At 41.4% G+C, this 14,636-nt stretch overlaps 1 protein-coding gene across 1 annotated transcript in view; it reads left to right on the forward strand.

Moving 5' to 3' along the window:
• cntn2 (contactin 2) overlaps positions 1 to 7,114 on the forward strand; it is a 91,060-nt gene extending 83,946 nt beyond the window's left edge. Inside the window, exons 19-23 of the mRNA XM_070958910.1 lie at positions 295 to 410; positions 673 to 859; positions 2,290 to 2,402; positions 3,710 to 3,878; positions 5,271 to 7,114. Of these exons, the coding sequence (XP_070815011.1) occupies positions 295 to 410; positions 673 to 859; positions 2,290 to 2,402; positions 3,710 to 3,878; positions 5,271 to 5,380 (695 nt within the window). The 3' untranslated portion in view covers positions 5,381 to 7,114. The remainder of the gene's footprint in view (positions 1 to 294; positions 411 to 672; positions 860 to 2,289; positions 2,403 to 3,709; positions 3,879 to 5,270) is intronic.
• The last annotated feature ends 7,522 nt before the right edge of the window (positions 7,115 to 14,636 follow it).

The following is a 14,636-nucleotide window of genomic DNA, read 5'->3' on the forward strand; positions in this document are numbered from 1 at the left end:
AGTAATATGAGAACCATTAAAACTACAGAGACAAGGACTGATCGCATGGACAGTTTCCATAAGACCCAGCTAGCAGTATGGTAAACTATACAAAATTTGTAATGCCATGTTTGAAACAGATGTTCACTGTCTGCAACTGTAGTATTTGCTGCCACCACTAGAGGTCAACCACAACTTTCAGTAGATTGACCACAGTCACCTCCCTTAAGAATTCACAGAGAGAAATGAATATGGCTGTCAGATTTATCCTGTTTGTGAAATATTTCACCTCCTGAGCTCACTGACTCCTCACAGAACCCACAGTGGGACCATCGAGCATCAATGCCACGGCCCTGACCGCCTTTGAGATCCAGGTTTCATGGGAGCCTGTCCAGCAGCTCAGCGCTAATGGTATCCTCAGAGGTTATGAGGTGAGGAGCTGCATACATCAGTTTCATTTTCGCTTATTGATGAAGATGGATGACATCATTCAACAGCCACTACAACCACAGATGCACAGAATCCAAATGGAAAAATATTAACATGTTTAGTTCATCTGCTGCTGTGAATATGAGGGGATTTATGAATCTGAAGCAGGGTGTTTGATCTTAATAAACTGGCACGTAAGATTCATATGCAGTTTTTCAGGCTAGGTTTATAAATGTCTAATTCTGACATGCTGTGTGTCCTCAGATCCGGTACTGGCGACAGCATGAACGGGAAGCGGCAGCAGACCGAGTGCGGACCGCAGGACTAGAAACAACAGCCAGAGTGTCTGGACTTCGACCCAGCACACGATACCATGTTGCTGTTCTGGCATACAACAGTGCTGGCACCGGGCCACCCTCGCCACGCACCACCGTCACCACCAGGAAACCTCGTACGTCCACAGCACTCAATATGCATACACAGTCAGTCACACATGTGGAGGTTTAGTAAGGACAAAACTTCTCAGTATGCCAAAAGTCAAGCTGAAATTTGTGAGAGTCAGAGTCATAAAAAAGTTAAAGCTTTAGGTTGGAAGTCAGCCTTCAGCAACAATGAGAGCAAGAATTGGACCATTTGAGAATGCGTGATAGTACTTAACGAAAACAACAGGATGTGCATGTATCTGGCTGTTACGTCCAGTTCAGTAAGAGTGAAAGCAAAGCAGACCAACCACAGAATTTCTGACTGTTAGTTATGTGATTTTAGCTCCAATTCAAAAGCTTAACTATTGTTAAATCCATCTGGGGATTGCAATCTGTTTACAGATGGCTGTTGTTTAAGTGGCATATATAGCTAAGATCATTTGGTCATCTGGATGCCTCATTTTTTTATTTTACTCTTTTTTGAAACTTTGATTTTCAGTTGTTTTGTCATGATTTAGTTTTCACATCCACAGACACAGATGCACAAACACACCCAAACAGGAGTCATCTCCTCAGGCATGTCCTGTCTTTAAGATCCTTTGAGTAATACAACCAGATTAAATGACCCATGTAGTCTCCTCTCCACCCCTCCTCCTGGCAGAAATGGATTATCCCTCTCAGCTGTAGCAGCCAATGGGTCTTCTCAGTACTCAGGAAAGAGAGTAGTACTTAACACTTCCCTGGCCTGTGGCTGTAAATGTACTCAACAGCAAGATTAGACATGATTTCTGCTTCAGAGCAGCATTCACTCTCAGCATGTACACTTAGACCTGTCAAAATATTCCCCACATATGTCTGCACTGAATTATTGTAATATGTGTAGGGATTGGTTGTTACTTAAAATTAAATGTATGAGTAGAACACATCCCTATGGTCTACTTTGCTGCATGGTAAAATATATTCTAAACTTTGCTAGAGCATAATACAGTTATATACCCATTTATAATCGCTCACTCAACCCTTGCAAAAAGGACATAACTCAATATATGTAGACATACACACACACTTAGCATAGGTGAACACATTTATATATTTGCTTTGAAAGTAGCAGAATTATATTTTTTAGAATAGTTTTCTAAGCTCTCTATAATTTATGCTTTTCTTATCACTTATAATGTACACATTATTCTAATCATCCTATGAAGCAGAGATTTTAATGTTAAAAGGCAGCTCCAGTCATTTGGTACTGCACCAAGTTCAAGGAGCCTGATTCTTAATTCCAAAAGTTCCCAAGACCAAGCTCAGATGACCTTGATGGGGAAAATGTGAGTGCCCTTTCAACTGAGTGGGGACTTTTTTTTCTTGTTTGTTTTTTCTCACACACCCACAATCTGACTTTTTTACTTTACTTTTTACTTTACCTCTTCACTTTTTGCGTGTTTGTGTGTTTCCATTACAGCTCCGAATCGTCGTCCAGGCAACGTGTCATGGAGGACTGATGGCTCATGGGTAACGGTGAGGTGGGACCATGTGACGGCTATGCACAATGAGTCAGCTGTACTGGGCTACAAAGTGAGTACTGTATGACTAACAGTGTGTGTGTGTGTGTGTGTGTGTGTGTGTGTGTGTGTGTGTGTGTGTGTGTGTGTGTGTGTGTGTGTGTGTGTGTGTGTGTGTGTGTGTGTGTGTGTGTGTGTGTGTGACGTATTTATCATGTTGTGGGGACAAAAATCTATTTACACAGTCACATTGTGGGGACTCACCTGCCTTATGGGGACAAAATGCAGGTCCCCTTAATGCCAGGAAAGCCTTGCATAACTGCACACACTGCTAATTTAATTATTAGGTCTACTAATAATAAATCAAGGAGCAAAATGGTAAAATCCAATTTACACAGGAAGATAAGCTATTCAGATGCTGTGTAGCTTAAATATCTAGCATTCAGAGACTTGAACAACTTGCACTTGGACTTAATATGTCCAACTTATGGTGACTTATGGCTTGACTTGAATCCGGACAACTTCAGGGTCCAGTGTGCAGCAGTGGAGGATCTAGGATTTTTCTAATTAAGGGGCCATCAAGGGGCCACATTTCTCACAGAGGGCCCAAGTATTTGTCCAAAATGCATGCAGTCACATTTATGATTAAGCACACCCAGTCATACCTTTTTCAAACATTTTAATTAAAAAAGTGTAGACAGTAAAACTCATTTTCAATTTCACATTTGAGGATGTGAGCAACTTCAAAGGACATAAAATAGTATTCAAAAACATGTTTCACAATTTAGTATTCAAAAACATGCCCTTTTTATCTATATAAGTATAACCTGTTCTTACTTTTTTTTAATCAGAGAAATCACCAACACTGTCAGTTTGAGAACATCTTTCTCACACACAGTACCACGTGAGCAACTTAACGCAGAGGCAAGATCCAGACAATACTGCTCTGAATTGCATTCACCTATAATCTGATGGTCATTGTCTAACAAAACGACAGATGAGTGACAGGACAAGGGCACTTCAGGGGGCCAATTAGATTTCAGATGGGGCTAATGCCCCTGTGGCCCCGCCCATAGAACCGCCACTGGTGTGCAGGATTTCAGGCGATCTAGCAGGGATGATGCACATTGCAACCAATTGAAAATCCCTCACCTCACCTTCCCCTGCACCGGCCACTAAAAATGGGAAAATGGCGACTTTTCAGAGTTAGTGTTTGGTTTGACCATTCTGGGTTACTCGAGAAACATGCCGGTGCAACATTTTTGAGGGTTCTGAGAAGGATGTTTTTTGATCTGATGCAAGTTGTAAAGAGGCCTTTTATATTGTAATGTTGAGTTAATGCTGGACAAGACTGTAGACCTGCTGCGTTCTGTGTTTCAGGTTCTATACAAACATGAAGGCCAGACAGCATTGAAGGTTCTGGACAAGGCAAAGTCGTCAGTGAGCCTGCCACTGCCAAAAGACAATGGTTATGTTGTGTTGGAGATTCGGTCCTGGGGAGAGGGCGGGGACGGGCCAGCACATGAGATTATTGTGTCCCGGGACTCAGGTGAGACACCTATTAACACACACCAAAGCTTTCTCTGAGTGACAGCAATAAACCAAGAGTGAATTTGTCACTGATGATGGGAAAATCTGTTTCCAGCAACTTGTAGAGCTTAATGAACTGATCCTTGTGGGAATACAGAAACACTGACAGAAATTACTGTATTTCAGCACCCACAACCACATGATCCATTACCCCTTCAGCACCCCATTCCTCTCAGGCTAGGATGGCCCATATTTTCATATGTTACCAGAGACAGACAGCTTCTACTTTGGCACCAACACAAACAAACTGTATTAAATTGTATTACATTTATCCTTAATAGCTGATGACAAGTATCATTTGGAATAGAATCTTTAATCTTCAGATGTTTGTCTGCAAACTGTTTCTTTAAGTGATAAATTCAATATTCCACAATATTGTGAATTTAGCTGTATTTAAATACAGCATACATTTTCGAGAGTAGGAAGTGTTAACTCTAGCCATTTGTTTGCATCCCACACCAATAGTTCTTCATATGTCCAAGGCCACCTTATCACAAATATATCAGCAGTACCTCCATCAGATACAGAACTGTGAGAGTTACATATGCTTTTATGGTCAGACATTGAAGGTCTTTTTTAAATAAAGGAAAGGTCAAAAGGGTAAATCCAACACGTGAGGTTTTTTTTTCAAATCATCTATACATTTTGTTCCCCTGGTGCATTCCCATTTTTCCAGCACCTCTGCTTCCACAGTACTTGTGAGGGACCTTATTGTAATGTCTGTACAGGACAGTTTCCATGTGGACAAAAATCATTTTGCACGTCCACCGACTGCAGCCTAGAGTTTTCTTGTAGCTTCAAAACAACAGTGTAAGTCAGCAGACATAATAGGGCAGTCAGGAGAGTTGAGCCAAAAACTTCAAATACAGTCATGTATAATGCTGGGTATGTTTTGACTTTATTCTTTCCTAGTGTTTATATGACACCTGAGTTTTGGTACCTGCGCTCGAATTATGCTTTTTTCATTCCTCTGTGAAATATTGAGAAGGAATATTGAGATTCCTTCAGAACCCCATTTTCTCTTTTTAAGTGTTTTTACGTCCAACGTAAGCAGATGTGCAGGGTCAAATCAAACAGTCCAAAACTGGCAAACTTTTGATTTAAGTCTGTAACTATTTAACCATCTCTCAGGCCAATTGTTGCTTCATTTTGCTACATGGCAGTTTTTAAGGCAGATATTTATCAGTAGGTACCAAACAGGTGTTCAATACCTAGCCATAATTATGTAAGAACTGGACATGAGAGTGTAGTGATTTACAGTATGAATTGCAGACTATCAGACTTATGTCACATTCAGGACATACCTTGTAAAATTGAGTTGTTAAATACTGTCATTCTCTTCCACTCACAGGAACTGGTATGATGGTACAGAACAATTCCTCCTCCACACTGTGCTGTCACCCTCTCCACCTCCTCACTGCCTTGGTTCTGCTCCCACTTATGTTGTTGTCAGGCCTGTGATCTCAGCCAATCTGTGGACTTTTTACTTTCAATGGCTTGAAACTAAAGCTCTCCTGTGTCTCAGCGTGAGTCAAGGTGGGTTCCAGCGGTCGGGGAAGGTTGTAGCATTGCAGGAATTGGAGGGGTGGGAAAGCAGAGGGGTTTCAGTTTTCATGTTTTTCAATGATAAAAACAAAGAAGGTCTTTTTTTCTTTTTTTGTCTGGATATGTTGAAAAGAGTGGTGGAGCAGGGCAGCCCTGTCTGGTTGTGTATTTGTGTCAGTGAAACCAAGCCTTATGTGGACCATCGTCATCTGTGGCTAACACGTCTCATACTCGCATCCTTCAAACCACAGTTGGTGAGACGTACAGACTTTAGTTGTAAATTATCCATAGAATCAATGTGTGTATAAGTAGTGTACATACAGTACAGTCTTATGTGATAGGTGTCTTTTTATACCGAGAGTAACTTGACTAATTGAATATGACTACAAGGTTTTGACATTACCTCTTTATCAGGTAACACTCAGCCTATGAAGCTCAAGCTCTAACATGAAAGACATCAAAATATGCTCATCAAATTATTTACTGTGTTTACAACATGAAATTCAGGAAAAGTATCCATTACATATCAATCAATGGATGTAATAGGTTGTTTGCAGTCAGGTGACGTTAAATTCAGACTGAGGGCCGTAAGTGAAAACTGCAATGGATGAGATGAAGGAAAGTTCTTACTAGGCTAGTTTAGATGAAATTATGAGAGGGAGGTGCAAACAGAAATCAGAACATCTGTTGGATGTGACCCTTACGTCATGAAGCGGAGAGATTTTTCAACTCAACTGAAAGTTTTGCTGCAGTAAATACAACTGCCTGCTCATTCAGACCGCTCTACTCTAGAAAACAAATGACAGCATACAAAAGTATGTAGCTTTATGTTCGCGGTTCATTCCACGACCTCTGTACCAAGGTACTCTGGGATGACTGTCATTTTGTTGTTTTAAGGGTGGGCAGCTTTTATTGTCCAGTGGATTAACGAGCAGCAAACTTTCAGCGTGGCAATGCTCAATGTTGATGTTTACGTTACGGTTGTTTGCGAACTTAACTACTCGTAAAGTTCCGGTGAAAAACCATTAAAGACGTGGATCATTGCTAAATAAGACATGGTCCATTATTTACGTTCACCTGTCTTATGTGAAACTGTTGATGCCGATTTAACAAGTGTGTCATGTTGCTTGTAGCTGTAACTTTAAATCTATCACCATAGATTTAAAACAATAGGTAATGTTACACCATTTCCACTCGAAAACTCGACTCGGCTCCTCCCGACCACAGACAGTTAACAAGACATTTTTTGGGGCATTTTTCAGTCAATTTCTTGCTTTTTTTCACCCTTATAACATTTGGTAGTCAATGAAAGCTCCTTGTGGTTTCTAGGTTTGATTGATCTGAGCAACATAAATGACGCAAAACATCAGCATTTTGAGTATGTGTTATAGTGATTCCTGCGTAGAAAATCACTTCCAGCCCTCCATCTGCAGTTCATGCCACAACAAAACAGTGACATGACGTCATATGCAAACAACCTATTAAATAATTGAGTTCCTAAAAGCAAGATCCTCTAAACATAGTGATATGATGACTATAATATATGATCTAATAATAACGTAAATTTACAAAGAATATTTGGAGATATGTTACCATAGTAACAGTAAGAAATGACACAGTTTACTTCACAAACAAGCTAACAAAAAATGCCCCCCCAGCATCAAACCAGCATTCAGAACCAGCACCAAACACAAATAGTAACCCAACATACTGGATGATATACAGTCATCAGTGAAATATCCATCCATCCATTTTCTCCTGCTTATCCGGGGCCAAGTCGGGGGGAGCAGTCTGAGCAGGGACGCCCAGACTTCCCTCTCCCTAGACACTTCCCCCAGCTCTTCCGGAGGGTTCCCAGGGCGTTCCCAGGCCAGCCGAGTGACATAGTCACCCCAGCGTGTCCTGGGTCTTCCCTGGGGTCTCCTCCCGGTGGGACATGCCTGGAACACCTCCCTAGGGAGGCGTCCAGGGGGCATCCAATAAAGATGCCCGAGCCACCTCAGCTGACTCCTCTCGATGTGGAGGAGCAGCGACTCTACTCTGAGCTCCTCCCAGGTGACAGAGCTCCTCACCCTATCTCTAAAGGAGCGCCCCGCCACCCTGCGGAGGAAACTCATTTCAGCCGCTTGTATCAGGGACCTCGTTCTTTCGGTCATGACCCAAAGTTCATGACCATAGGTGAGGGTAGGAACGTAGATTGACCGGTAAATCAAGAGCTTCGCCTTTCGGCTCAGCTCCTTCTTCACCACGACAGACCAGTACAGCGACCGCATTACTGCAGCCACTGCACCGATCCGCCTGTCAATCTCACGCTCCATCCTTCCCTCACTCGTGAACAGGATCCCAAGATACTTAAAGTCCTCCACTTGAGGCAGGAACTCTCCCCCAACCTGAAGGGAGCAAGCCACCTTTTTCCGGTCGAGAACCATGGCCTCGGACTTGGAGGTGCTGACTCTCATCCCAGCTGCTTCACACTCGGCTGCGAACCGCCCCAGTGCATGCTGAAGGTCAACATCATCTGCAAAAAGCAGAGACGAAATCTGGCGGCTCCCGAACTGAACCCCCTCCGGCCCCTGCGCCTAGAAATTCTGTCCATAAAAATGATGAACAGAACCGGTGACAAAGGGCAGCCCTGCCGGAGTCCAACATGCACCGGGAACAGGTCCGACTTACTGCCGGCAATGCGGACCAAGCTCCTGCTCCGGTTGTACAGGGACTGTACAGCCCTCAATAGAGGGCCATCAGTGAAATATCTCAACAATAATACAAAATAGGTTTAATATCAAAATCTGCATATGAGAAGCATATTATGCATATAATTGGTCTGCATTGCTTCAAATCCAAAACAATGCAAAGTTGCATCTACAATTTCCTTCCTGCATTAAGCAGCTTGGGACCACAAATATAAGGGTTTCTTGTTTCTCCTCTCTGCAAACACATTGTGGGCATCTACCCGACAGAACTTATGACTTGCTGCTACTGTTGCTCGTAGGGTGAACATACACAAACAGTCACACATTGAAACACTGAAGAACTTTTTATTGTTGATTTTTAGCTCCTGCTAATGTCTGTATGCTTGTTTGTGTTTTTGTCTCTGCTGTAATTATAGCAAAACCCAGAAATATGTCACTGGTCCAAATGAATGTCCATCCATCCATCCATCCATCCATCCATCCATCCATCCATCCATCCATCCATCCATTTTCTATACCGCGTATCCCTTTCGGGGGTTGCGGGGGGTGCTGGAGCCTATCCCAACCGTCAACGGGCGAGAGGCAGGGTACACCCTGGGCTGGTCGCCAGTCGATCGCAGGGCACAAACACACAACCATTCACAACCATTCCTAGGGGCAATTTCACAGTCGCCACTTAACCTAATGAGCATGTTTTTGGTCTGTGGGAGGAAGCCAGAGTGCCCAGAGAAAACCCACGCATGCACGGGAAGAACATGCAAACTTCACACAGAAAGGCCCGACCCGGGAATCGAACTGGCAACCTTTTTGCTGTGAGGCATGCGCACTACCTGCTGTTCCACCGTGCAGCCCCAAATGAATGTCTACATTTTCAATTTTTTATGTCTGATTTTGAGGCAAGTGAAATTGGATGGATGAAGGAGTATTTCATTCTTTTTTGTAATTGTTGTGCCTGCATTTTTGAACAACTCCTGCAACAGTGTGAAAATGTTCATGTTTTAGGGTTGTTGTTTTTTTGTTTTTTTTTTGATGCAGCTGCTTTTTCTACAGATAGGATGATATGAAATGCCAGGGGCAGCAGGGATGAACCAGTGCTAGAGATGAAAGAACTGGTCACCAAAGTTTTCAGAATACACTTAACAGTGTCGTATATCATCCTAGTAATCCTGTCCTGTCTGTCTGGCTCGCTGCAGTTTACAGGAAGGATGTGACCTCATTCAGCCAGTATTCTTTTGTCCACAGCTATCCTGTCCAGGTCAGGTCTGGTCAGCATGTTAAAGAGAGACATCAAGTGCTTTCATGTTTGTGTCTTATGTTTTTGTTGCCTAATGTTTTTGGTTGATTTGTCCAGAACTGTCTGTTTGCTGCCAGCAGGTTAATACTCTAAAGGTTAAAGGGTAACTGATGCTTTGGGTTTAGATTGTGGTCCAGAAGTCTGTAACAAGTTGATAATGTGGTTTTGGTTTTCTCTAACTGACAACAAAAAACAGCCCAGTCTACTTTTAATTTTGTTATTACTTGTTATATAATAACCATATTTTAGCTGCCATTACCTCAGTCTATCCCAAATCTACACAGTACAGCGTGAAAGTTCATTCCTGACCCTGCACAAATGATCTCAAAGTGCACTCATTAGCTTTCAGATGCACTTTAAAGCTTTCCTCAGCACATGTACACAACAAAAATATAAACGCAACACTTTTGTTTATGCTCCCATTTTTCATGAGCTGAACTCAAAGATCTAAAACATTTTCTATATGCACAAAAGATCCATTTCTCTTAAATATTGTTCACAAATCTGTCTAAATCTGTGTTAGTGAGCACTTCTCCCTTGCTGAGATAATCCATCCCATCTCACAGGTGTGGCATATCAAGATACTGATTAGACAGCATGAATATTGCACAGGTGTGCCTTAGACTGGCCACAATAAAAGGCCACTCTGGAATGTGCAGTTTTGCTTTATTTGGGGGGTCTGGGGGGGGTCAGAAAACCAGTCAGTATCTGGTGTGACCACCATTTGCAACACATCTCCTTCGCATAGAGTTGATCAGGTTGTTGATTGTGGCCTGTGGAATGTTGGTCCACTCCTCTTCAATGGCTCGGCGAAGTTGCTGGATATTGGCAGGAACTGGAACACGCTGTCGTATACGCCGAACCAGAGCATCCCAAACATGCCCAATGGGTGACATGTCCAGTGAGTATGCTGGCCATGCGAGAACTGGGATGTTTTCAGCTTCCAGGAATTGTTTACAGATCCTTGCAACATGGGGCCGTGCATAATCATGCTGCAACATGAGGTGATGGTCGTGGATGAATGGCATAACAATGGGCCTCAGGACCTAATCACAGTATCTCTGTGCATTCAAAATGTCATCAATAAAATGCACCTAGTTCGTTGTCCATAACATACGCCTGCCCATACCATAACCCCATCGCCACCATGGGCCACTCGATCCACAACGTTGACATTAGCAAACATGCTGGATGTGGAGGTCCTGGGCTGGTGTGGTTACTCGTGGCCTGCGGTTGTGAGGCTGGTTGGATGTACTGCCAAATTGTCTGAAATGCCTTTGGAGATGGCTAATGGTAGAGAAATGAACATTCAATTCACGGTGGACATTCCTCCAGTCAGCATGCCAATTGCATGCTCCCTCGATACTTTCAACATCTGTGGCATCTTGCTGTGTGATAAAAGTGCACATTTCAGTGGCCTTTTATTGTGGCCAGCCAAAGGCACACCTGTGAGGTGGGGTGGATTATCTCAGCAAAGGAGAAGTGATCACTAATATAAACCATAGCCATCACTGGTACAAATTATTTCTGATTTTTATATAATATGATATGCCCACAAATTGTACAAGTGCCCCAGACATCCCAACATCATAAAAAACTTCATTTCAGGCAGTGCATGTGGTAGCTTCAGCTAGTGTAAATGTGATTTCTACTTATATCTCAAATCTCATTATTCAAATCTCATTTGAATAAGTTGACCTCAGTCTGACAAATTGTTTTTATTACTTACAGTTATTCTTGCCTGCAAATGAGATGCCAGATGGCAGCCATGTTTTTCAGTTCACCTACCTCAGACTAGTCCAAATCCAAAGCATCAGGAGTTGGTGAGTCACACCATACAGAAACTCCAGGATTTATCCTTTAGATACAGATTCACCAACTTGTTGTCTCCTCTGCTTCAGTATGTTTTTTCTATACCCTGAAAGTGGAACTAAGGGAGGACTAAAGCTAAATATAAGTTGAAAAATGCCAAAATCAGAGTGTGGGTCTGCAGAGAAACAACGTGTGAACAAGCTTTTTAGCGAAAATGGAAAGTTCTGTTCAGGTCTGTTAGATCCAAATCAGCTTGTCTTTGTTTACATTTTGAAGTTGTTGTTTTGTTTTTATTTAAATGGTCTGGACAACCAAAACATTCTTTTGTTACTTCCACATTACATTTATACTTTGCAAGTGGTTGAATGATAGACCACTTGATTGTACAATAATGTGCTTTTTTTGTCAGGAAAACGTAGCTTTTCCTCACATGCTTCATATTTTACACCAAAATGTTGCCCTTACTTCATCATTTAACTTGTGCCAGTTTAGTTGTAGCAGTACCAATACAATAGGCAGAAAATACTGTTTTCTGTGAACACTAGAAAGCAAAAAAATCACAAATGTCACAATATGGACACCCTGATTTTTATTTTGTAAGATATTAGCTGTAGAGAGTTATTATTATTTTTGCTCACATGTTCTTTGAAGCCCTAAGGGAACTAAGGAAAAACAATTTTGTTCATCCATTTTCAAACTCTGATCTATATTGTTTTGTCTCCTGTTTCATGAACAGGTGAAAAAAAGGTTTTGACCAAGTATTTTCAGTTTTTTAATTCATTTTCAGTCAAGGTTTGTTACGTTTACACACCAAAACTGGTTAGAATTAGGAAAGTTCATGGTTTGTGAATTGAATAAACCCTTTCACAAGATGAACTACATGTTAGGCTTTCTAGCAGAAAGCTTTGTGCCAGAAAGAAGCCACGCTTCTCCCATCACCTGCCAAAAAAACCCGTAAGCACAGGAGAGCAGTGAATCTAGATCACAATTAGAAAATTGATCACTACATTTTTTTTCCTCACTTGTCTCTCAGGACATAAAAAAAATAGATTTAAAATGTGTTTAGACCAACATATGACTGTACTTACATTTGGAGTCGATAAATTTCAGCTTAGTCTCGGTTTGCATGGTCTATGTCTGAGCTTACAATAATTTCAATACTCTGGCTTTGGACTGGATGTCCCATAATATCTCTGGGTCGCTGTCAGCTTTAGGGTTGAATTATTGGTGTCAGTCCTTAAAAAACAAAATTGGTCCCAACCTGAATTTAAATTGTCACTGTTTTTCACTCAGAAATGTTGAGCCTCACACAGCTGCTTCATCTCTGCACTAGTCCAGATGTTGGAAATACTTTCAGAACCTTTGAATGATATCCTGGTTTTGTGTTTTTGTGCTTTACTCTGTACAAGGTGTTTTCTCAATGCCTGTAGTATTCATTGAAGAGCCATACAGTCATGTCAATGGTTGTTTCCAGGTGCCCAGTCACTGAATGTTCTGGCTGATGACTAGTGGACTGACTAGTTTCATCACTCACTTATGTCGGCATGGCTGGAAGCACTGGATAATGTTGCCTTTGGGCCTTTTCAAATTTTTGATTGAAATGTGAGGGAGGGGAGGGAAGGGTGCTACATGTAAATATGATTTAAAATAAACACCTTGGGATTGTATTTCAGCAACATGTGTGTTCAGTGCTTTCACTATCTTGGTTATTGATTATCTATCAAAATAGATCACATTAAGTGTCATTTACATGTTACTGGGCATTTTGCAAGAGGAAAGGTCACATACCACTCAAAGACGGGCAGACATGAAGGATCTGGCCTAACATTTAGCCACAAATTTATTACCCCCCAAAAAACTTTAGGGTTGCTTGTCATTTGACATGCCGTTTGAACAATGTGCTTTTCTAATAATCTGATGGATTTCTGTCAGGTCAAACATTTTGACTGGCCTTACAGGTTGAGCACTTCCACTGCCTGATTTCTCTCATTGCTGCTGTCAGAGTTCTAAACTGTAGTGAGCTTGTTTAAGTATTATTGGAGCAGTATTTTCCATGTTCCAACTGCTGTGATATAAAACTGAACCTCACTGCAGAACAGCCATATTGTGTGCATCATTCAGACATCTGCAGTTCTATATTATGCTTTTTTCTTCTACTTTCTGCTCCTAATGGAAGTCTACAAAGCAATGCTGCCTTTCTTTTTTTGCCCATATTGAAGATGCAGCCATCTTGTTTGAATAAACTTGATTAGAATTATCACTGGATATAACCAATAGGTTTTGTGCTTATGTCCAGCATGAACTCCCCATTGTGACTGGTCAATTGATCCATAATGTGTAAGCATAAAAGTTTCAGGTTCTGGCCATGCAGAAAGGCAGGCTTACATGTGTTGTGTGAGTTAACACAACATATGATAAAAACACAGTGTCTGCCCTACTTCAAATTAAAAAAGTTCATCCTGTAGAAGGCATGAAGGCAATTAGCCCATTTCTTGCACACAAATAAACACTTTGGTAGCTCTACAGGAAAGATCATCGAAGTCATCAGGGTCTATCCTCTGGGGACCATAAATATCTACTACGAGATATAGTGTCTTCAAACTAGATAAGTATCTAAATATATTGCATGAGTTTGATTTTTGATTATGTTCTTGATGGACACTATTTTCCCACATTGCAGTGCTCAAAAGAAAATAGAGTCCATACTTGGAGCTTCAATAAAGAAATTTTGGATGGTGGTGAGACTGATGCAAACATCTCAACACAAAATGAAGTTAAATGAAATACAGTGTATTTAATTGACATGATGTCGCACTTATGTTGACATTCGAGGTTGCATCGTTTCCTGTTGGTGTTTTTAAAATGTATAAGAATACAAAATGAGACATTGTGGTTTTGGGCTCAGCTCATTGCACTGTATTGCAAAAATCATGTCCACATGGGGTCGCCTCTGTTCAAACATTGAACAAAACCCAGGTGACTCTCGGGTGGACTGGTGGCTAGTTTGAGAGCCAAAAAGATGCAACATATACAATAAATAAGACAGCTTTGGACTTGGCAGACAAAGTGTTTTTTTCACATTGGATAGAACTGGGCTGCCGGTTTTCCCCTGCTTTGAGTCTTTGTGCTAAACTCGGCTCAATAGATCCTGGATAGATTTCTGTTTTGGCTGCACAAATGAAACTGATATCAGTCAGCTTATCTGACAGTGAGCTGCAAGCTCAATTTCAGTTTTCAGGTACATTTAGACTACCTACATCTACTCACCTATTTACCACCTAAATCACCTTTTCTATTATTACTAATCATATGCAGATGCACAGTCATTATGATTATCACAACATAGAAATTGAACTCTTATCTCACTTCCGAG

Source organism: Chaetodon trifascialis, chromosome 3 (assembly GCF_039877785.1).
Source record: "Chaetodon trifascialis isolate fChaTrf1 chromosome 3, fChaTrf1.hap1, whole genome shotgun sequence".
In the NCBI taxonomy this organism is placed as follows: Eukaryota; Metazoa; Chordata; class Actinopteri; order Chaetodontiformes; family Chaetodontidae; genus Chaetodon; species Chaetodon trifascialis.